At 35.3% G+C, this 23,653-nt stretch overlaps 1 protein-coding gene and 1 non-coding gene across 2 annotated transcripts; both read right to left on the bottom strand.

The window, feature by feature from the left end:
* Positions 1–2,694: 2,694 nt before the first annotated feature.
* LOC127098552 (disease resistance protein RPP13) lies at positions 2,695–7,746 on the bottom strand. Its single transcript, XM_051037168.1, has 2 exons — positions 3,105–7,746; positions 2,695–3,014 (listed from the first exon to the last, which is right to left on the bottom strand). Exon 1 carries the CDS (start codon positions 7,456–7,458, stop codon positions 3,133–3,135), a length of 4,326 nt encoding a protein of 1,441 aa, XP_050893125.1. The 5' UTR covers positions 7,459–7,746; the 3' UTR covers positions 2,695–3,014; positions 3,105–3,132.
* Positions 7,747–21,860: 14,114 nt separating this feature from the next.
* On the bottom strand, positions 21,861–21,967 carry LOC127099528 (small nucleolar RNA R71). Its single transcript, XR_007794020.1, has one exon. It is a non-coding gene; the product is annotated as a small nucleolar RNA R71 (small nucleolar RNA).
* Between the last annotated feature and the right edge of the window lie 1,686 nt (positions 21,968–23,653).

The raw sequence follows: 23,653 nt of genomic DNA, 5'->3' as shown, positions 1-23,653 counted from the left end.
CATGTAATGTTTTACATGATTGATGAAATTATATCCGCTGTGTTTTATGCAATTGCTTAAGTTTTAAATTAATAAAAGAGCATGACCTCTATATTGTTGAACGGTGTGAATATTTTGTGCGACACCCTTCGGGGCATAATTACTCTGATGAATATATTGTTATTTTAATTATAATATTTTGGGGTATTTAGAAGGGTGTTACATTTTGTGTGTTCTTTCAACTACAAAATTTATATGAGTATCATATCTTCAAATGTTAATAAGTATTTTAGATTGATAACAAAATACGTTGTCATCTTATGAAATATGTGTATACGACTAAATTATAAATAGATTATTGCATGTCATGTTTGGTTTCAGCATGCCTAATGGTGTTAGAAATTAAAAAAACAATTACATAAAAATTTATTATGAAATCCTTCAAAACTAATTATAGAAAACACATAGAAACACATTTTTTTACAATTTTTTTTAAAGTCTAATACATATGTTAAAATTGCAGGTAGTTCAGAAATGTTGGAGCAATGTTTGAATCTTGCATTCAACTGAATTAAGGATTTATAAAAAAAAACAAGGTATAATTATCATATACAGTGAATTGTCTTTTGATTGGTAATGGAAAATCTACATTGTTTGTTTGAAATGATTAAGTTAAGCATGCAACTATACTTTTTACCAATCTCACGTCATCATATATAGTATTATAACTCAACATATTTAAATTATTTATTTGCCAAAATATAGTTGGGGGTTGAAATGAATAATTATGTCCACTGTCTCCTTTCTATTGGCTAGGTCAGTGGAGTATTAAAATAATTCAGCCGTAAGATAATTAATGTTATGCATGATTTGTAATAAATCAATAAGAATATCAATTCTTTATACATTTAGTTGTACAAGAAAATAATTGTAAATAATTAAAGTGGGCTAAGAAAATGGGCCCCACTAAATCCCACTATATATTATATAAAATATAATTAAAAAATTGATTCAAATATATCAAAATACATTAAAAGAGAGTTTTTCATTGGGTAAGGTGATGTATGATATGAGTAATTTCCAATGGGTGAATTATTTTATGGATTTGGGATAAAAAGAGAATTTTGAAATCTTGAATTATGGTGTGGATTTGGAATAAGAGGTGGATTTCCAAAATATGGGGTGTTTTGTTGATTTGGGATACAAAGAGGACTTCCATCATTTTGCATAAAATTGAAGCATGTGTTATGTTGATTGAGATTCATTTTCAAATGAAATGTGTACACAAAAAATTAAAATTAAATAAAATAAATTGGTAAAATTTAGACTAGATGTGAGTGAAAAATGTGATAAAATAAAATACTTATTTATACTACTAAAAAATATTACCGTTATTTTATTGTTGTTGCAATCTTATCATTCCAAAATGAAATCAATATCCTGAAATCAAATTAATTATTATTGTAGTTTTTTAAGTTTGCGGACAGGTTTTGAATCATCCCTTCCTAAAAGGTTGCGGGCAGGTTTTGTATAAACCCAATTTTTTAAGGATCAAAGAATTGTATGAAGTTAAATCATTTTTGTTGCTGGACTTATTTCTCACAATTTTAACTAAAATTGTGAACCTTTTGTTTCAATATCTTTTGTTGCATTAAACCTTACTGTATCAATTGCAATTAATTTCAACATTTGGTAGTATTCATTACTATATTTTAAAACAAATGAGGTTCTGGTATTTCTTTTACATGGTTTATGTATTTTGGTTAAATAATCATTTATTATGAAGGTTAATATTTGCGCTTTTATACCTCAAATTAGTAACAGATTGGAAAATTTCATCCATTACTAAATAAATATATTTTTATTTCTTATGTCCAAAATCTCAATGATAAATGGAATGTTTATTCATAACATTAACAATGGAATGTTTATTATATATCAATATATTAATAAATTGTAAAAATATTTTTGTATTATATTTTTTGATTATTTACTTAATATAGTATACAAAAAAATTAAGCAAATTATATTACTATAAATTAATAATGTTTTACTTTATTATGTCCCAAACTGGAAAAAGTTATTTGTGGAAATTTTTTGAACCCATTTATTGATCATTTAACATCCATTACATTAAAAAAAATATATTATATTTTAATTTTTTTAAAATAAATTATTGCACTTGCGCGACCCGTGCGAACGCACGAATCCTTTACTAGTTTTATTAAAAATATGTATTCCATCATATAAACCATAAATTGGATGAAAAAAAAAGTGATTTTGATGGAATTAGATGGAATGGATTCCATCATGTTCCATTCTATTCCATCCCTTATTTACAAATCCAAACAATGAAATCTCATTAGTTCCACTCCATTCCATTCCATCTCATGCCACCTGATCCAAAGGTACCCTAAACCCAAATCAAAGAGATCATTCATGTTGCTGCTACTACTCAAATGATGACTCCACCGATCAGTGCCAACACTGTCTGCAGCACACACATACATACAGAGCAATTAGATATAACAGAAATATTGCAATCAAAATTCTCAGCCATTACAACATCATATAACAGACCAAACTCAACACACGTACCCATTCATCCTCATAAAATTAAGCTACTGCGACACCAGTCATGCATTCAGTGACTACCTGTTCCAATATTGGCACACAGCAACTCTTTGCAAAAAAACTTTTACATGCTGTCATACATATCAGAATAATTCTTGCATTCATAACAGTCTAGGAAACTAACTTGTCCCAATACTAATATTTTTCACACACAATATTAGGATTACATAACATAGCAACAAATACAAATTATACATAGAAAATAAGTCTACAAACAAGTTTAAATTACTACCTACATCCACTTCAAACGAAAAATCAAACTCACTATCAGTCCACTATCTTTTATTCTTCAACAACAACACGCGAGTAAGTAGTTCCATTTGCACGGCAAGCAACTAAGTTTGTTAATATGCAATCCTTCCTTCAGAACAAAGCCACGGTAGATAAATTCCAGATGCTCACTGCCAAATATATTTTGCCAAATTAAACTACTAGGTGTCTATTGAATATAAGAAAGTAAATGTCCAAAAATGAGGCAACTGAGTACTCACCGTGCTGTGCAGTGGTTGGAAACATATTCTACTGAAAATGAGTTTGGACGACCTGACAGTTGGGCGGGAAGTTACATATCTCAGCATTGATTTCCCTTGGCATGTTTGTTAACTTCAACTCACGCAGAGTGCTGATATGCTTTAGTCCATCAGGAAGCATTTTCAGACGGGGACAGGATCTGATTTCGAGTTGTCTGAGACAAGGGAGTGCTTCTGGCTCTATCTTCCATTCCTCTAACTGCTCCAACTTCCAAAGTTTTAATACATGAAGCTGAGGAAAGCTATGAGATTCGCAAACCATAGTCGTTCCCGTGTATGACTCCGCGAGTAAACACAGTGTCTGAAGATTTGGAAAATCTTTCAAAAGTATCATGGGATCATCCTGTAGTCTTGAATGTGATAGGTTAAGTTCAATGAGGCTCTGTGGAAATTGGGACAGAATAGATGAACTGCTCAAGCTTCCGAGCAAATACATGTCCGTGAGATAAGTATTATTTTCAAAGGACTTCAAGTGTAAAGTCCAAGGTCGACCTTGTTCATCCCTAGATTTCAGTCTCAGTGACTGAAGGTATTCTAATTTTGTAATCCAGTCAGATACGGTCTCAAGTTGAGCTATCATCGCCTCTTGGTTTAGTGACATTGATTGGCATGCTAATCCCAACTTTGTGATATTGACTAATTTGTCCAAGCCATCCTTGACTGGAGTCTCCTCGTCCACAAACAGTCCACACAATGTTTGGAGGTCAGATAGAAAATTACCTTTTGGTTGAGGTGGAAATCTGGTGCGGTAAGTCTCACTCAAGAACAAGTGTCTGAGTTCCATCTTCCAGATTGAGGTAGGTAGAGTATGTATGTAAGTATGTTTGAGATCAAGTGTCTGCAGCTTCAACAACTTCCTTATAGATGATGGAAGTGACTCTAAGTAGGTCCATCTCAACCCAAGGTACCTTAGTCGGGTAAGTCTTGCTATGCATTTGGGCAAGTTGGGCTTGTAAACGCGTTCAAGATCAAGCACCAGAAGGAGTAAGAAGCAATCACTGGAAATACATCCCTCAAGAAAGTTACCTACTTGTTGCCCAGGTTTACTCCCCTCTTGAGTATCAAAGGAATGAAAGGAGAGAGCGTCCTTGTAATAGGTTTGAAAGGAAGTTGAATCAGTACTGTCTCCATGAATGTGATCGTCCCAGATATCATCTTTATCAAGATGATCTGCAACCCGGCAAATAATGGACTTTTTTGGGTCTGCATTTGAATCCGTGGCAGATCGGCGGCCTTGTAGAAATCTAGACTCGTTAGCCTTTGACAACCAGAGTTGCCGCAGAGCACTAGGGAGACGACATGTTTTCACCTTTCCATTGCGCTTTCTCTTGGCAACTTGAACCATGTCCCGATCTATCAACTCTGTCAAGTACCTTTCTGCAACTAGCTCCGGGGGCACTTTGTTAGCTTCTGCTTGATGAACCAGACTCTCGGCAACCCACAAAACAACCAACCTTCTGACAGGGATCTCAAATTCAGCGGGGAATAGCACAAAGTAAAATAGACATCTTCTCAGATATGAAGGTAAGTTTGTATTAATTGTGTCTGACATTTCAGACCAACTTTGCATTTGATCTTCATTGAGCTGCTGCCCTGCCAACACGCTTGACCACTCCTCATGCGTAATATCTTTATGTGAAAGCAAATCACTCATTTTCAATATTTCTGATGGCAGCCCTCCGCATTTCATCACAATTTTTTTTCCAATGTTGATAAGTTCTGTTTCTGACTTGGCGGAAATGTCCACCTTCAAATGTCTTGAGAACAACAACCAACTAGTTTCATCATCTAATAGCTGCAATGGGTAAAGAAAGATTGTACCTGCTGCATGTTGGGTTACATCTGCATTGCGAGTGGTAAAAAGAACTCTGCTTCCGGTTGACATATCGGGTATAGCTCTGTTCAAGATATCCAAGTATACTTTGGATGTTTCTTTTATGCCATCAACAACTATCAAGTACTTTGTACGCGCCAAGGTTGCGAGTACGTTATCAGTGGACAAGTTTTCTTCTTTTACAGTAATTTTCTTGGCGGCTTCCTTGCCAATTTCTTCAACAAACTGGTTTGTCGTACAATTTGACGGCAGTGACACCCATATGCAATGCTGAAAATGAGCTACAACAGTTTTGTCTTCAAATATCAACTTGGCTAGTGTTGTCTTACCTATGCCTCCGATTCCAACAATCCAAGTAATGCAGCGACGTTTCTCATCTGACAGTAACTCCGCCATCAGAACTTGTGCGTCGTCATCAAATCCAACCACACCGGAATTCTTGGCAACAAGAGACGGTTGCATCCTTGCACGTAATATTTGAACCTTGGATACGACCCGGCTTTGAATTTGCACTAAACCATATGCTTTTCTTCTCCTAGATGTATCTTCAATTTTGTTTCTGATACCATCTAGCTTCTTACTAACAACATGTCGGGTCCAGTACTTAAAAATGTAGTTGAGAATTGGTATATGCATCAATTTGGCATAATTTTTGTTAATGACAGACTGAGCCTCAAGGGAAATACCTCTTAGTTGCTCCACCCATATTTTGGATCTTCCATCTAGCTCTCCCATTGCATTTGCATCCAGAAGCAACGCGTCCATCAAATCCTTTTCCCCTCTGATTAATTGGACCTTCTTTTTGAACCCCATGACAGGTTGATACGAGGAGGCCGCTGCTGCTGGCGTAGCATCCAAACTTTCTTCGTGTTCAGAAATGATTTCATTCTCAATATCTCTTTCTTGAATGCTGCTAATTGGGGTTAATAAAGGTAGATGCTCTGCTTGTGTTCTTTGAATATTTGCAATACCATAAACGACCTTCCTATCTGATATATCAAGAATCTCTTTCAACAAACAGTTGATGTCCATGGAAAACTTAATTCTCCTCAAACAACCACCCTTGCCTTTTGGATATGCATCAATAAGAGATTGACCATATTGTGATACTACTCTCACTTGATCCACCCACACTGTCTGCCTTTTATTTAGACTTTCCGCACTCTCAGCTGTATCACTTAAAAACGCACGCATTTGAGCTAAATAGCTTTGGGTACACTTCAAATTCTTGTCCATAGACCTCCACAAATTCCTACTCCATGCAATAACTTCAACAAGTAAGTAACTCAACATGAAAAGGAACATTGCCAGGGCAGGGTGAAACTGAAACAGGCGGAAATTTGGTAAATGAATTACAGCTGAAAACAAGAAGCGCATAAACCATCTTATTATTTTCATTCCCTTCCATTTCGTCTTCTTCTTCAGACTGGACTTGGATCTCCGTTTTATTGTTTTTCCTCTTACACCAAACATCATGGTAACCAAAACTTGAAGAAAAAAAAAGATTTGTAACATGAAGGATTGTATTGTCATGAACGTAACAGTAGTAGCAATAGCTAATAGAGAGTCGATAATCATCGAGCTCCCTTGTGAGAAGTCTGGTACGGGAGTTGTTTTTTTAAATTCCAGTCCCATGTCTAATAGTCCCCAAACTTCGTAAGTCAAACTTCTGTGTGTTGCATCTCCTATTCGGGTTCTGATAAACTTCAGCTGCTTCTTTAATTCATTTTCAGGAGCATAATCAGCTAATAGATAAAGGAGCTTCTTAAGTCTGCCCATTTTAGACCATCTTTCCTTGATAAGGATGAAATTATCCACAACACTTTCAGTATAATTGCAAAGTTCCTTCACCTCTTCCAACCACACGTTTTCTCCTTCACATCTTAACCAACTCAAATTAGACGGCACAATATTATTTTGCAGGTAGATGAATTCAGCTTTTAGTCGCTCTACCATCTCTATCTCTTCATCGCTAACAATAGTATTTTGACACAGAATGTGATCAAGCTTCTTGATAGCTACTACTACTGTGGTGCTTGTGGCGGACGATGATGATGCTTCTCCTCTTGGAGTTGTTTCAACAGAGATACTGGCAATATCGGTATATAAGTTCATTCCAGTCTGAGAGACGTCTCTCATCCTTTCGTGGATCTTCTGAAGCTCTTTCCCAATCTTGTATTTGTCTATCCAATACAGAACTCCCCACCTCCTCCTCTTGACTGATTTTATTACAAAAGTTTCTATGACGTCCTCTGCATCACGTGCAGTTTCCTTCAACTTCTCCTCCCACTCATTCAACTCTTGTTCTTGTTCGACGTACCTGCGCTGCCCGACCCGTTCCAACAATACCTCCATTGATCTCAGCTCTCTTTCAATCCATTCTACGCGCTCAATTGTGTTGCCGAATTCAATCAGGAGTTTGAATAAACTTTTTGCCAGAGATAGAGATAATACTGTGAATACTATTCCAGAGTTATCCATGGTCAAGTAATATTTAGGATGGAGATGAAAGCTTTATTGATTCGTATTTGCTTTCTTTGGATTTGGTTGGAAGAGGAGCAAGGTAGGAGATATTTTAAACTTTGGAAGCTATAAGGAATGTGTCACTTCACTGCACCATCTTTAGTCAATCTATCTAAACTTTGGAAGCTATATGGAATGTGTCACTTCACTTGCACTGCAAAAGTTAGGAAAAAGAGGAGGAAGATGTTTGTCAAGAGTTGTGGGCGATAACTGTGCATTATTGACCTGGTAAAACACGCTGTCCTAATAAAAAACTTTAAGGAAAATTAAATTAATAAAAGAATATATGACTTCATCTTTGAGTAGTAAGAGATTGAACACTTTGACATAAATCAAATGAAAATTTCTAAGGTGAAGTCATTAAAATGACTTCTTTGAAGAAGTCACATTCTGGCCAATAAAAAATGTGCCATAAAAACCTAGAGTGTCGCATATCATACATGCAACTTATTATGTAACCTCGTAATAATGAATATTGCAATTAAGTCCCTAACATATTAAAAATGACTAAATTATTTTAATATTTATATTATTTTTAAATTTTAATTGTTATTAAGAAAATCAATTAAAACAATACGAACCATTCATCTTCTTTAACTTTCTCATTTCAACAACATCATTGTCCTTCTTCATCGATCTCATTTCGTCTGCTATTTTTGAAGAAACTGAAGTTATTCATCATGCTTATTTTTAAACTCTAACGCTGCAGACGAACATCAACATAACATTCATCGCGTCCGTCCGCCATTGTTGAACAAGCTAACGTTTGCTATTCTTTTGAAGTTCTCCCATTCATTCGCTCAACAAACATAACACGATAAAAAATCTGCTTGTGTTCATATTGACAACAATGTTGCTAAGGTAAAACCGAAAATGTTTGTTATATTTATTTGAAATTAATTATTAAGATTTACTGATTTTAAATAAAGTATTATTGGGGTGTTAAATTTGATTTCAATTTGGGAACATGGGTACCTTTGATTTAATTAGGAAATTAGGTATTGTGATTGATATTGAGTTTTGTTGTGTTAAAAATTATGTTAATTTACATTAGAGGGTATAGGTCAATCTCTTGTTGCACCACAATGTACAAAATCATATCTAAAAGGATGCCTACAAGAATGAGAAATGAGCCGAGTAACATTATTACTAGAAGTGAAACAACTTTTGTGCTTGGACAAAAGATTCATGACCATGTCTTACTAGCTTATGAGCTTATCAAAGGTATGGTAGAAAAGAAGAGATGCTTAGGTGTATGTTACAGATGGACATTCAAAAGGCATGTGGTTCAGTTGATTGGAAAGCCTTGCAAACTGTTATGGTTGAATTAGGTTTTCTCAATTGTAACAATCAATTCAATATCAATGGAGTGCGCACAAAGGAGATGATAGCTAAAACAAGCCTTAGGCGAGGGGATCCCATCTCTCCCTTGCTGTTTGTGATTATTATGGAGTATTTGCACATGAAAATGAAAGATCTGCGTATGATAAAAGAAATTACAGGGTATGCTAAAGGCCCTCTACCTTTCAGGTACTTGGGGATCCCATTAACAAGCAAGAAGTTGAACAACGATCAATGTATTAGTCTGATGGATAGACATAGTGTGCGAATAAGGCACTGAAGTGCCCATATTTTGAGTTGTTCTAGCAGAGTTCAATTAATCAATAGTCTTATTTTTTGTACCACAAATTACTGGCTGTAGTGCATACCTATGCCAAATGGAGTATGCTAGTTTGGTATGCTGAATAATGGCAAATGTGGTTTTTGTGACAATGAGGAAAAGTTGCCGCATCTCTCTTTTGAGTGCAGGAACATGAAGAATATTTGCGCAAACAACAATAAAAATGGTTCATGTTGAGTACAACATCATGTGAGGGGTGTTAATACCTTTCCCTTGCATAACCGACTTCCTTACCCTTTTTCTCTTCCCTTGGGTTTTTTCGATATTTTCCATTTCCTTTTGAAATAAATAAATTTTGGTGGCAACTCTGTTGTATCTTCGAGCGTGCGATGCACTCAAGTATATTTCGCAGCGCGACAAGGTGTAAGATTAACCTCGAAGGCTCCCATGTCTCAAAATAGAACATTCAAGATTGAACTAAATTCGATAGAACACAAAATAGGATTCTCATGAGGTGGTGCCACCCTACACTCCACAATAAAATGGAACTGCAGAAGGGAAGAATATAACCATCAAGAATATGGTGATAAATATGTTGAAAGGAAAACATCTACCCAAAGAATTATGGGGAGAAGCTGTGTCGACTACAACATACATACTGAACAGATGTCCGACAAAGAAGCTAGAAGGAACCACACCAGAAGAATGATGGTCTGGTGTTAAGCCTAGCTTGAGCCATTTGAAATTATTTGGACCTATAACATATAGACATGCTTCTAATCAGTTGAGAAGAAAACTTGATGACAAGTAGAGTCAAATGATCCTAATAGGATATCATTCGACTAGAGGATAGAAGTTGTTCGACCCAGTGAACAAGCAAGTCGTGATCATCAGGGACGTGTTCATAGACGAGCTTAAGGAATGAGATTGGACTGAAAAGGTAAAAAAGGATTCAATAAGAATCTTATGTGAAGAACCAACAAGTGAAGTCGAAAGAGAAGTTCTACAAGAAGAAGTTAGAGGTCAAGCAAGCACAAGAAGACCTCAAAGAACAAGACACATTCCTACAAGGTTATAAGAATGTATGATTACATCAGATGATATGGTTGATACAAGAAGACCTCAAAGAACAAGACACAAGCCTACAAGGTTGCATAATGTGTGATTACATAAGATGATATGGTCGATGATGAAGGTGAGTCAGTACACTATCATTTCTGTGCAGATGTCAAACCAGTTAATGCAATTGAGGCATTGAAAGATTCAAAGTTAATGAAAACAATGAATGAGGAACTGAAGTCCATTGAATTCAACAGCACTTGGTCACTTGTCAAATTGCCTCAAGGCAATAAGGAAATCAATGTGAAGTAGGTATACAAGGTGAAGTTGAATCCCAAAGGAGAAGTAACTCGACATAAGGCAAGACTTGTGGCGAAATGACTTCTTTAGAAAGAAGGAATCGACTTTGACGAAGTCTTTGAACCTATTGCTAGAATCGAAACAATCAGGTTGGTTGTTGGTCTAGCAAACATGACCGACTGGCATATGTATCAGATGAATGTGAAATGTGCATTTATGAAAGGCCCCTTAGATGAAGAAGTTATGTTACACAACTAGTTGGGTTTGTGAAACAAGGCAAAGAAAGCAAGGTATACAAGCTACATAAAGCCATGCATGGACTTAAACAAGCTCCAAGAGCTTGGAATAAGAAGATAAACAGTTTCTTGAGGGAGAAGGAATTGTGAAGTGCACAACTGAGCATGGAGTATCTATAAGAATAAGCAAGAGTGAATTGCTTATAATATATCTCTATGTCAATGACTTGTTAATAAAAAGTAGCTGCAAGAAAGAAATATATGATATGGGAAAATTTTCATACATCATTGGTATCAAATTCTACAAGATTAGTAGAGGCTTGATGATGCATCAAAGAAGATATGCAAGTGAGATACTCAAGAGATTTGAGGTGGAAAACTATAATTCGACTTCGACACCTGTTGAACCAAGACTGCAACTGTCGAAAGACTCAAATGAAGATGATGTCGACCCAACACAATATTGAAGACTTATTAGGGTCATTAAGATACCTTTCTCACACAAGGCTTGAGTAGATTTATGTAGAAGCCAAAGGTATCACATCTGACAGTGACAAAGAGGATACTAATGTATCTGAAAGGAACTCTCAACTATGGCATTTTATTTCCTGCAGCTGATGAAGGAAAATAATGAAAAACTAGTGGGTTACACCGACTCAAGTTGGTGTAGTAATGTTGAGGATAGAAAATCCATAATTGGATATGTGTTTAGGTGGTGCACCAATTGCTTGGAGCTTAAGAAAAGAACCATTAGTAGCATTGTCGTTGTGTGAAGTAGAATACATAACTGCTTCTCTCTGTGCATGTCAAGCAACGTGGATGGTGAATTTGGTCGAAAATATTACACTGAAGAATCATAGAGCAATTACCATGAAGATCGAAAACATGTGTGATATCAATCTGGCAAAGAATATGATAGCACATGAAAGAAGCAAGCACATTGAAATGAGGTTCCATTATCTTCAAGAGCAAGTGGCAAAAGAGAAGCTGAACTTAGAACATTGCAGAATTGAAAATCAGATTGCAAACATCATGACGAATGGAGTACAAGTCAAAGTGTTCAAGAAATTGATATTTATGATGAATATAGATAACTTAGACACAATGAATTAAGTGGTGTGTTGAGAATGTAATTTCTTGTGCCGAAGCATGTTTCTTGACAGAAGAAATAAGCTATCAAAATGTCGAAGTGTATCTCGACAAGTTTGACTGAGCTTTATTTTGTAATTTTAGCTGAGTTAGTTAGTTAGTTGGAGATTACTTGGTGTGCAAGCAATCTCATCCTATACATAGGGAGGTACCCTATCATTATTTGTAACAAAAAAAGTGAATGCAATTGCATAGTTGAATAAACTTCAGTTTGATGGCAGAGAGAAACTCTGCATAAATTCTTCTTCTTCCTTTTCTCCAAAGCCCTAATTTCTCCTTTCTTCCCCAATTCATCATTTTTTTCTTCTTTCAATAATCATTGTGCAGCAGAATCATCTTGCAACCAAGATTGGTTAATTCATTCGAGTGAAGAGAGAAGAATAAGAGGAATAATCAATAAGAAAGATTTATTTTTGTTCATCAAGATTTGGTTCGAAATTCTTCATAGATTTGGTGAAATTCCACATTGGGAATTTGGATTAATTTCAACATCCTTCACAAGCATTTGAGGTTTAAATCTATTGTTTCTCATCGCAATCACCGTTCTCCGATCAATTCTAATTCTGTAACATAACAATGGCGTGATCTGTGGGTATCTACTTATGATTCCCATATTTTCCACTATTGCACATTCTCTTTTCGATCCACCCATTTGAAACTTCTTCAATTTATCGAATTAGAGTTCTCAAAATCAAGCACCAGATCCACTATTTTTGATCTATTCGAATAGAAGATCAAACTTGATTTTTAGATTTTCAAGGTTCCTAACTTCTAAACCTTCTAATGATGACTGAATCCAAAGCTACTCGTTATGCTGTCTTACGTGAGACAATCATCGCCACTGCTGCTAAAGTCACGATAACTCAACCGTCTCCTCCTCCTCAAAGTACTGTAAATTAAGTTATTATAGACACTCTATTGCACCCAGATCTACTCCAACCCTCTCAAATCACAAGATTTACTTCAATACCTCTGCTCAGACCTCCGGTACAACCACCATTTTCACGACCTAAAACATTGCCTGATTTCTAGCTGCTACATGCCAATCTCAGAGTACAGGGCACCTGTCGAGGTGAAAATAGGATATCAAGCTATTGTATTAACTTGAATCACAAAACATTAAATGTTCACCACCTAACTTTAATTTATCCAAGGGAAGGGAAAAAATCGAATAAAACCCTAATTATGCAATGTAAAAACAATGCGAAGAGATCTAAAGTTCGGGGGTTGGTTATACTAAGGGAAGGTATTAGCATCCTCAGTATCTATAATATCCTATAGGAACCTTTTAAAAGTATTTGTTTTATGTTATTATTTGGAAATGTTCTGTCGGGAAGGACCTAAAGGTTTTATTAAGTTTGCTCGCCAAAACTTCGCGGTCATGTGCCTACGTATCCTTATAAGGATGGAATCATAGCAATCGTAGTTCACCTAACTAAGGGTGAAAGAACACTTGGTAGTGATCAAGGTTCCAAAGGGGGAAGTAAGTGTTCATAACAAACATACTTACAAGAGTTACCAAGTAACTCTTACTTGAATCTAAGTTGAAAGTGAGAATGACTCTAACAATGTCAAAGGGAAACTAGGGATTGCTAAACTAACTATGATATTAAGTCAATAAAGAGGTCTTTCCCTTGGATTTAGGCAAAAAGATAAACAAAATATAAGCAAGATGAAGAAGATGTTCAAGCATGACATCAACAAATATAAGCACATGATAAAGAAAGATGTTCAAGCATGACATCAACAAAGATAAACAAATGGTAAATAAGATGTTCAAGCATGACATCAACAAGAACAAACAAGGATGAAGAAGATGTTCAAACATGACATCCACAAAGATAATCAAATGAAGAAGATGTTCATACATGACATCAACAAGAACAAACAAGGATGAAGAAAATGTTTAAACATGACATCCACAAAGATAATCAAATGAAGAAGATGTTCATACATGACATCAACAAGAACAAACAAGGATGAAGAAAATGTTCAAACATGACATCCACAAAGATAATCAAATGAAGAAGATGTTTATACATGACATCAACAAGTATAAGCATACGATAAAGAAGATGTTCAAGCATGACATCAACAAAGGTATGAAAGCATGATCATAATAATATCAAGCATGGTATGTATACACATATGTACAACATATGAACATGAACAAAGGTACAACAACGTCAATCAAAGATGTATAAAGTTACATGAATATGAATGACATGGATATATCATCATGAAGAAACAAAGAAGAATTACATAACAATTCATGAACATGTATATGGATGTCATAATAAGTATGAATGAACATGTGTATGCATGAAGTAAGACATGGTTTAGAAATAACATCAACTTGATCATGAAAACAATTTAAGGTATTAAGTACATGCTTGTTAAGGTTCAATATGATCACAAACAAAGGTTCAACATCATACAAAAAGTTTGAACATGTAAGCATACAAGTCATACAAAGACATGTTACTACAAGTTTAAAGCATTTATAAACACATAAACAAACACAAAAACAAGGGAGCACATGCACACAAAGGTCCAACAAGACATTAAATAATGACATATGAATCATGGATCAATGGGAAAATAAGCACACAAAATTTCATGGTATATTAACAAAAGTTCAAAGCACATAAACATGTAAACATACATTAAAGTAAGTCAAAATTAGGTAAAAACCAAGAGGCACGTATTAACAACATCAAAAACAAGTTCATATATGATTCACAACATTCATACGAGTCATGGTGATCAAGAAAAATTAAAGTATCAACTAAAGAAGGTCATTTGAAATCCTAAAACAATCCTAAAAAGGTACCAACTTTAGACAAGTATAAGTATGTGAAAAATAAATAAATTCTGGAATTTCTTTTCACCATAATAAAATAGACAAAATTATGAACACATATCAAAAAGAGTGGCTCAAAAAGGCTTAGGGATCATCAAGTTATGAGTCTTTGAAGTTATGAAAAATAACAAAAATAAATAGGCAAAAAAAAACAATGAATAAAAATGGGTCTTGGACAAGCAAGACTTGAACCCCAAACCTCTTGCACACACAAAGCCTTAACACACACACTCTAACCACTGGGGCAGTGATGCATCAACTAAACAAAATTCAAGCACTAATATACATAATAAAAGGGTTCAAGAACTTGGAAAATGGCACCAACTCATCATCTTATTCCTTGTGTTCTTGCATGTTTCTTTTCATTTTTTCTCAAAACTTCAAACAACCATAACTCTCTCAATTTTCCATGAAATTAAAAACCGTAAGAATCTAAATTGCTCTATTTTTCGTAAGGAATCTAATGGTATCATTATCTCATCCTAAAACTCAATGTACAAAGCGTTCCAAAGCAAAAACCAGAACTGCACTTTTAATTTCCAAACAATAAAATCTCAATGCATGAGCATGGTATAATGCATACAGTAGCAAACATACAACAAACACACTATGTACTACATTTTTACTTCAATAAATATTCAATAATGATGCATGAACAAGAGTTTTCAAGTGTAAATGCACTTACCTATTAGAGAAAGTCCAATGCTTCTTCTTAGCTACTACAAAGATAAGAGAGATTCTACCAGCCTTGTTGGTCCTTGAGGATAGTGTTTGAACAATGAGAATGGCTAGAAACAACTTGTATTATCTCACACAAATGTTCTTGAAAAATGAAGAAGTGAAATGGTGAATGATAAAGTAGATGTTACAGAACTTGTTCAAGTGATTAAACAAGCTCTAAATGGTGTCTAGAGATGATTTGTGGTGTTTGTTTGGAAGATACACGTGGAAAATAAGTTTGGTTAGAGAACTTGCAAAAATAGTGTGTTTTTGCAAATTCTAATGGAATGGGAGTTTGATGAAGTGTTGAGGGGTTGTTGTTGTATGTTTTGAGGCTTAAGATATCCCTCTATTTATAGGAAAAGAGTGAGGATTGGAACTTATTAGAAACAAAAGTTGTGAAGTTATGGTTTTGGTTGAGAATGAATGAGAAGTTTGCATGAATAGTTGAGTTTCAAGGAGTTTGTCATATTTCCCTAGCCTCTACAAGATTTCTTATGATCTCTTAAGATTGTTTGTGATCTTTAGGGACAAGTTTCAAGGGTGAAATAGTAAGTTGTTGGCATAAAGCTTGCTTTATTAAAGTAGTAATGTGACCTTTTGCAAATTCACCCATAAATGGTATAATGCAATGGACAAAACCTCAAATCCTTGTGTAATGCACTTAGGATTCATATAAACATCCGATTATGGAGATATTTATACACAAGAGGACCTGTAATCAAGAGATTTTCACATTTGAAATGGTTTTCCTCCAAAAATTCATCATGAACATGACTTGAAATTCAAGTTTGGAACCCCAAGTTCCCATTTTCTAAACTCATAGCTCATGCATGGGAAAAAATGTACTTGTACTTTTTAAAAATCCCTAAACATGCTCTACAACTTTCATGTTTTGAGTTTTTTCTGAATCAAAGTGGATCATAGTGAAAACTGGCTGTAAAGTTTATCACTTTTTACGGATCAAAGCTGACTTGAAAATTTTCTAAGTGTTTCAACTTGAGACACCAACTTTATGTCCTCATAACTCAAAATCCTTGCACCTTTATGGAATCAACCCTCTAGGACAAAGTTGAAGTATGGAATAAGAGATTTAATTTGAGCTTTGTAGCAAAGAAAATGGCTGCTCGGATTGGAAGTTATGGATTGAGAAAGTAGTGCACTTGAACATGAAATTTGGATACTTAGTGAAATTTTCAATGTTTTCAAGATTGCCCTTTTTGCAAGTAACCTCATTTATCTTGATTTTTCTTGATCAAATTCATCAATTAAATATATGATCATGAAATTTAACTTGAGAAGTTCATATTTGATCATAAATCTCAAAAGTCAAAGGTTTGACTTTGTAGTGCAGTGGTTGTGTATCAGATGAATTTGAATTTCTTGATCTTCAATGAATTCAAACTCTTGAGCCAATTGAACATCATGGATGGGCTCTAAGATGTACTTTAGTGTGTTGATCCATGTCTCAAGGCTTGATATTATGTCTTGATCAAAATTCTCAGATGAAATTGAATGTTGTTGAGAAACCCTAATTAGTGAGCCAGACGAAAGTGAAGCTTGATGGACTTGTGATTAGGCCACCATACCCTTATTTGTTGATGGAGAGAGATCTCTTGAGTGTATGAGAACTTGATTTATTGATGACCAATCCAAAAATTTGAATGATCAATCCTTTGAGCTCTTTGAGGGAAACCCTAATTCACATATGAAACAAACCAGGCATATCTTGATCTTGAGGTTAGCTATGCATGAATGATGTCTAGGATGAAAATGATTATGAAATCTAGGGGTAAAATTTGGGGTGTGACAGCACCAATGAGTTGCTAAACAATATATATAACACATTTCAACAACAAAATTCATATGCAATAGAAGAAAGATTGCTTCACATGGATGAAAGTTTGCATAACGCGCAGGAAATATTGTATAGGAAGTTATTTCAAAGAGAAGCCAAATTGTCATTCCTGATCCAACCGCATCACGCAGAGACAAAGCTCTGAAATTGCAGAATCACCAAAAAAAGCATGAAGCTACAAACTCCTCCTCAGAGCTCCGGGGATATCGAGGTAGCTACGTTCCTCCTCAGGAGCAGGTTGGAAAGCCACATGCTAAGAATCCACAAAATTACCCCTATGCACCCTCATCCTTGATAGTCAAATATAAAATGCACTAGAGAAACTTCTTAACCTGGAGGAATTTAACGGGAAAGTAGATCCCAACGAGTACGCAAGACACAATAGGGTGTAAGTCAAAGAAATGTATGCTCGCCTTAAATTATTGAGATCAGTAAAGCATATTGATAAGTTTGATTTTTACTCGGTAGGAGAGAGAATTTAAAAAAGGAAACACCACAACCGTATCTATATAAATACGGTGTGGGAAAAATGTCAATTTAACATTTCTATTATCAAAATACCATTATGGTTAATATATAACCATTAACTAGGTAACAAATGAGAAATTAACAGATTAATTGTCTAATAGGAGAAGACTTAGATATAATTTTATAGGTGTTGTAAGACCCCAATTTTGACCCTAAGATCCCTCATGCAATTTCATCATAAGCATTAGCATTGAGATCATGTCTTGGCATCCTCCTTACCCTTCCTTCATTGGATTTGTTTTGGGAGAGATCACCAAGCACTTTGTGATTATATCATACTTGTATATTATCATTTACTAACCAAAATACCAAAAATATGTCTTTGTATTAGTCTAACTCTTTTGTAGGTAGGGCATGATCTCATTGATTCATCAAGTCCACATATAGGGTTTGAGACCCTCATGAACAAACAACACAACCAAGAATTGATTCAAGAATGGTTATGAACATCATATATGAGTCCCAATGATCTCTTCATGATATATTGATCAAGTTTTCTTCAAGAGTTTGAGGGTGATTTGCCTTGGAAACCCTAGTTTGACTAGGTATCTTGAGTAACTTCTCCAACAAGCCATCTCACCAATTGATCAAATTTATCAAGGGAAACTTCAAAATTCATCATCTTATGCATATATGATCTACCATGAGCCAAGAAAGTCAAGATAATTGGAAATTAGTAAGTTGGTTAATGGTGGTTGGCCAGATGAATTCATCTGATCAAAACTGGGTCTCCCTAGATACTATCTCCTACAATTTTCACCATATGAAAATGATTCCAAGAGAAAACTTACTCTAAATGATATTACAAACAACTTTCATGTTTAGACCTAGAGCTAGTTTTGCTTGGAAAATCATATTCTATGTTGAAACATTATAGGTCATTTTGTCTAAACCCTAATTTGAAAGTCAACTTCCCAAGGCCATAACTTTCTCAATTTTTATGAGATGAAAGATTTCCAAGTTGCACAATCACATTCAATGTGTCTACTTCAACTTTGATGTTTGGAGTGGGAGCTAATTTAACTTTTTTGAGCATGTGATATGAGGCTACATTATAGGTCACTTTTGACCCATACCATTGATCAAGTGATTTTTCCAAACTTAAAAAATGCATAACTCTATCATTTAAAATCCAAATGACATGAAATTGGTGACCATTTTGAAGGTCTTTGAGAGAGCTACAACTTTTATGAAGACACTTTTTGTGAAGACATGACTTCTCAAATGTTTTGATGACGACAAACTTCTCTACAAGTCTAAGATTGATTAACAAAAAGGATTGATCAAGATTCAAGCTCATGAAGGAAGTTTTCAACTAAATGATCAAGTCTCGATGAAACTCATGAAGATTCATATTTCAAATGGATAGGTATAACACTTGACCTCTAGATATTTATACAAGTGTTCAAAACATGTCTCATTCATGCCATAATCATTGAAAGTATTTTTATGCATCAAAGAAATCATAACACTTCATTCTTTAAACTATTTTTCAAATCTGTGACAAAGTAATCGATTATCCATTTTAAGGTAACCGATTACTATGTGTAAAATTCAAATATTGTTGCACGTTGGAGACAAGTAACCGATTATCCATTTTAAGGTAATCGATTACTCTGGGAAAATTTCAAATGTTTTTGCACGTTGGATGCAAGTAACCGATTACCCATATTGATAACATGAAATAATATCACATTTTTGGACTCGATTTAATTAAATTATATTATTATTTGTTTCGATTTATTTCATTTTATTCGATATTACTTGGTATTTTTCTTTCTATTTATCTCAGGTAACTTATTTGAAGCATAAGTAAAAAAGGGAGAAAAGGGGGTGCAAAAGATGAGGAAAGCAAAAGCCCAACCCACAATTACAAGCCAGGAGCGTTGAGCATGTGACGACCGTCACACAAGGTGTGACGAGCGTCACGCCCTGCTACCTTGTGTTACGAGCGTAACACATGGTGTGACGAACGTCACACCCCTCTCCTATATTTTTGGCTTTTAACGCGCAACAGAGGCACGTTGAAGCCTATTCTTCCGCTTGACTCCTGAAACGTGAAGACTACTTACGGAAGGCGTTTTTGGAAACGGTTACAAAAGTGGATTAATATAAATAGTTGCTTGGATCCAACCTTAAAGCTCTCATGCCTTTTCCGCCGTGCTAGCATTTACAACATTAATTTTCTACAGCTTTCTATTTTCATTAGCAATTTTTTATTTCTTTCTTTTCCAGTCAATCTTTCAAGCACTTAATTAATTTTTCACACAATAGTTTCTACACCGGAAACTATTGTGTATCTTTTACTGGATCTAACCTTACGTTAGACCCTAGAATTTTATTCCTTCGCTTTTATTTTCCTGTCCGATTGAAGAGTTCAAGAACAAATCCAACCGGTCTGTGGTGGAGTGTTCAAGATTGCTATTAATTATTCAGGTTCTTTAATTTATTGTTTTAATTTACATATGCTCTGCATTGCTGTTTATTTATATTATTTGCCTGAGATGGTTTTATTTAAGCATGATGATTGTTTAGACCTGTTTAGCATGTCCGACTAATTAAATTAGATATCGGTATGTAAAGTAAGCGGAATGAAGGAACCAAAACTAAGTTGGTTTAATTTCATTTAAAAACAAAGTCACTCTTTTTATGGTCTCAATTTACAGCATTAATTCCAAAGTTTTTGTACGAGAGTAAAAGACATAAAGAAGTTAAAATCAATAGAACGAAAGTTTGATTTTTTAACTGGACAGTGTAAATTGGACATTAATTCTAAATCAGGGCGAAAGCAATTTTTAGAGTTAATTAAATTCTAATCTTTTTCAAAAAGTATTTTTAAAGGTTAATTGTGAGGACGAGAGTTAAACATTTAAGTTTAATTATATAAACTAAGTCAACAGAGCGAGAGTTTGAGACGAGGGTGTTTAAACGATTAGTATTTTCTTAAAAGGAGTTTCTATAGATCCTGTTGTTTTCAAAAAGTGATTTTGGACTTAACTAATAAGTGACAGCTACGTTAATATAAAGTCATGGTCTATTCAACAGAGTGAGAGTTTGAGATAAGACTTTTAATCAATAGTGTCTACTGAAAAGATTTATTTTAAAACCAAGAAACCAACAAAGATTTGATTCCCTAATTACGACGAACTACATACCGATATCCGCTTATTTGATATTTAACCTAGATCTTATTTTAGTTTTATTTTTCCCCCAAACAATCAAAGTATCATCCGCCTTAGCTTTACGAAGTAACCTTAGAAAACGGTATATCGATTCATAAGTCCCTGTGGGATTGATATCTTTTAAAACTACGCGATAGAACTGTGCACTTGCAGTTAGTACCCCAATCGACTCATAAAGTCGCGATCAAGTTTTTGGCGCCGTTGCCGGGGACTTTTGTTTAGTCGATATCGTAACTCTTCTGTTACGCTGTAGACACTAAGGCAATTTTTATTTTCCTTTTTTTTTCTTTGGTTGATTTGTATGCCACACACTCGCTCACAAGGCGAGCCGTTTTACTTACGAATCAACGACGTTGAACTATATCTCCGAGTCTTACGACGAATTCGGGAATATCGTGTTGCAAACAATCTCCATCCTATAGAAGTGCCCGACCTCAAAAATCTTCTTCCTTCGCCGATACCCGAGATGGCAGAACCGGCTCGTGCTCTTCGAGATTACGCCGCTCCATCGCAAGATGAGCCGCATTCGAGTATTGCTCCACCCGCAATCGAAGCAAACAACTTCAAACTTAAACCTTCGCTGTTACAAGCAGTGCAATAGAATCAATTCTCTGGAAATCCCACCGAGGATCCAAACCTTCATTTATCCGTATTTGTCCAATACGCTGATACTGTTAAAGCTAATGGTGTCACTTCAGAGGCAATTCGACTTCGTCTCTTTCCTTTCTCGTTAAGAGATAAAGCTAGAAGATGGCTTCAGTCTCTTCCTTCCAACTCAGTTACCACATGGAACGAGTTGAAGAAAGTCTTTCTTGCCCGATATTTTCCTCCAAGCAAAACAGCTATGTTGAGAGCCCAGATAAATGGATTTAAACAGAAAGATAACGAGTCTCTTTTTGAAGCATGGGAAAGATACAAAGACATGATGAGACTTTGTCCACACCATGGTTTAGAGGACTGGTTAGTAATTCATACCTTCTATAATGGTCTCTTGTACAACACAAGGTTAACAATAGACGCTGCCGCAGGTGGTGCACTTATGGATAAACCGTATGCCGATGCTTATCAACTTACCGAAAGCATGGCCCAAAATCATTATCAGTGGGGAAGCGACCGGACAATGGTAGAGAAACCTCAAACGAAAGGTGGCATGTACGAGATAAGTAGCCTTGATCATGTTAATGCAAAAGTGGATGCTCTGGCCCAGAAATTGAAAGTTTAAATGTATCACCTCCAGCCACCGTGGTTGTCGTAACTCAAAATTACGAAGTCTGTGGAATCCAAGGTCACACTCCTGCAGATTGTCAACTCCTAACAGGAATCCAAGCAGAACAAGTGAATTATGCTCAAGGAAATCCCTACTCGCATACCTATAACTCAAACTGGAAGAACCATCCTAATTTTCATATAAGAGTAATAATGCTTTATACGCACCAGGACAAGCTCCCAATCAAGCCCCAGCTATACCTCCTGGATATCAAAAGCCGACCCCATCTACACCTAACAATAATGTTCATAGGAAATCCAACTTGGAAATCATGATGGAGAACTTCATAGCTTCTCAACAGCAAACCAATAAAGATTTCTTAAACCAGAATATACACACTAGCGAACAAATTAAACAACTAGCAAGTAAAGTAGATGCCCTGGCTACCCATAACAAAATGCTGGAAACACAAATATCACAAGTAACTCAACAACAAGCGCCTACTGCTGCCCCAACTGGTACATTTCCTGGACAGCCCCAACCTAACCCGAAAAGCCACGCTCATGCAATCATATTAAGAAGTGGAACGGAAGTGGAAGGACCAGTAGATCCAAGGATTGAGAACCAAAACTCTAAAAAGTCAACTGAGGAAGAAAGTAAACCTAAGGAAAAGGAAGAGAGTAATAAGGAAACCGTAGAAAAGAAAGAACCTTATGTACCTTCACCGCCTTATAAACCACCTATCCCTTACCCTCAAAGGCTTATTAAAACCAAAGATGCGGGCCAATTTAAAAAATTTGTTGACCTACTGAAACAATTAAACGTCACAATTCCATTTACATAAGCTATTACGCAGATGCCCTCATATGCTAAGTTCTTAAAATAAATTCTTTCTAATAAAAGGAAACTAGAAGATAGCGAAACAGTTACACTTACTACTGAATGTAGCGCTATAATCCAGAATATGCCTCCTAAACTTAAAGATCCAGGCAGTTTCTCTATACCCTGTCACATAGGAAAATTTGTCATAGATAAAGCCTTATGCGATTTAGGAGCCGGTATTAGTGTTATGCCTTTATCCATATGCAAGAAACTGGAAATGGGAGAATTAAGACCAACTAAAATGTCTGTGCAATTAGCAGATTGTTCCGTTAGATACCCTGTAGGAATTCTTGAAAACGTTCCCATGCGCATATGTCAATTCTACATTCCAACCGATTTTATAATTATGGACATTAGAGAAGATGAAGTTACACCCATTATATTGGGAAGACCATTCTTAGCAACTGTCGGTGCTATCATAGACGTAAAACGAGGACGACTCACTTTTGAAGTAGGAGAAGAGAAAATTGAGTTCATTCTTTCCAAATTTTTGAAAGCACCTGCAATAGAAGATACACGTTACTTCAGGGATATCATCGATGAATGCA

This window comes from Lathyrus oleraceus, chromosome 6, assembly GCF_024323335.1.
Source record: "Lathyrus oleraceus cultivar Zhongwan6 chromosome 6, CAAS_Psat_ZW6_1.0, whole genome shotgun sequence".
Taxonomy (NCBI): Eukaryota; Viridiplantae; Streptophyta; class Magnoliopsida; order Fabales; family Fabaceae; genus Lathyrus; species Lathyrus oleraceus.
Note: the sequence above shows the minus strand (reverse complement) of the source record. Positions and strands in the feature narration are given on the sequence as shown.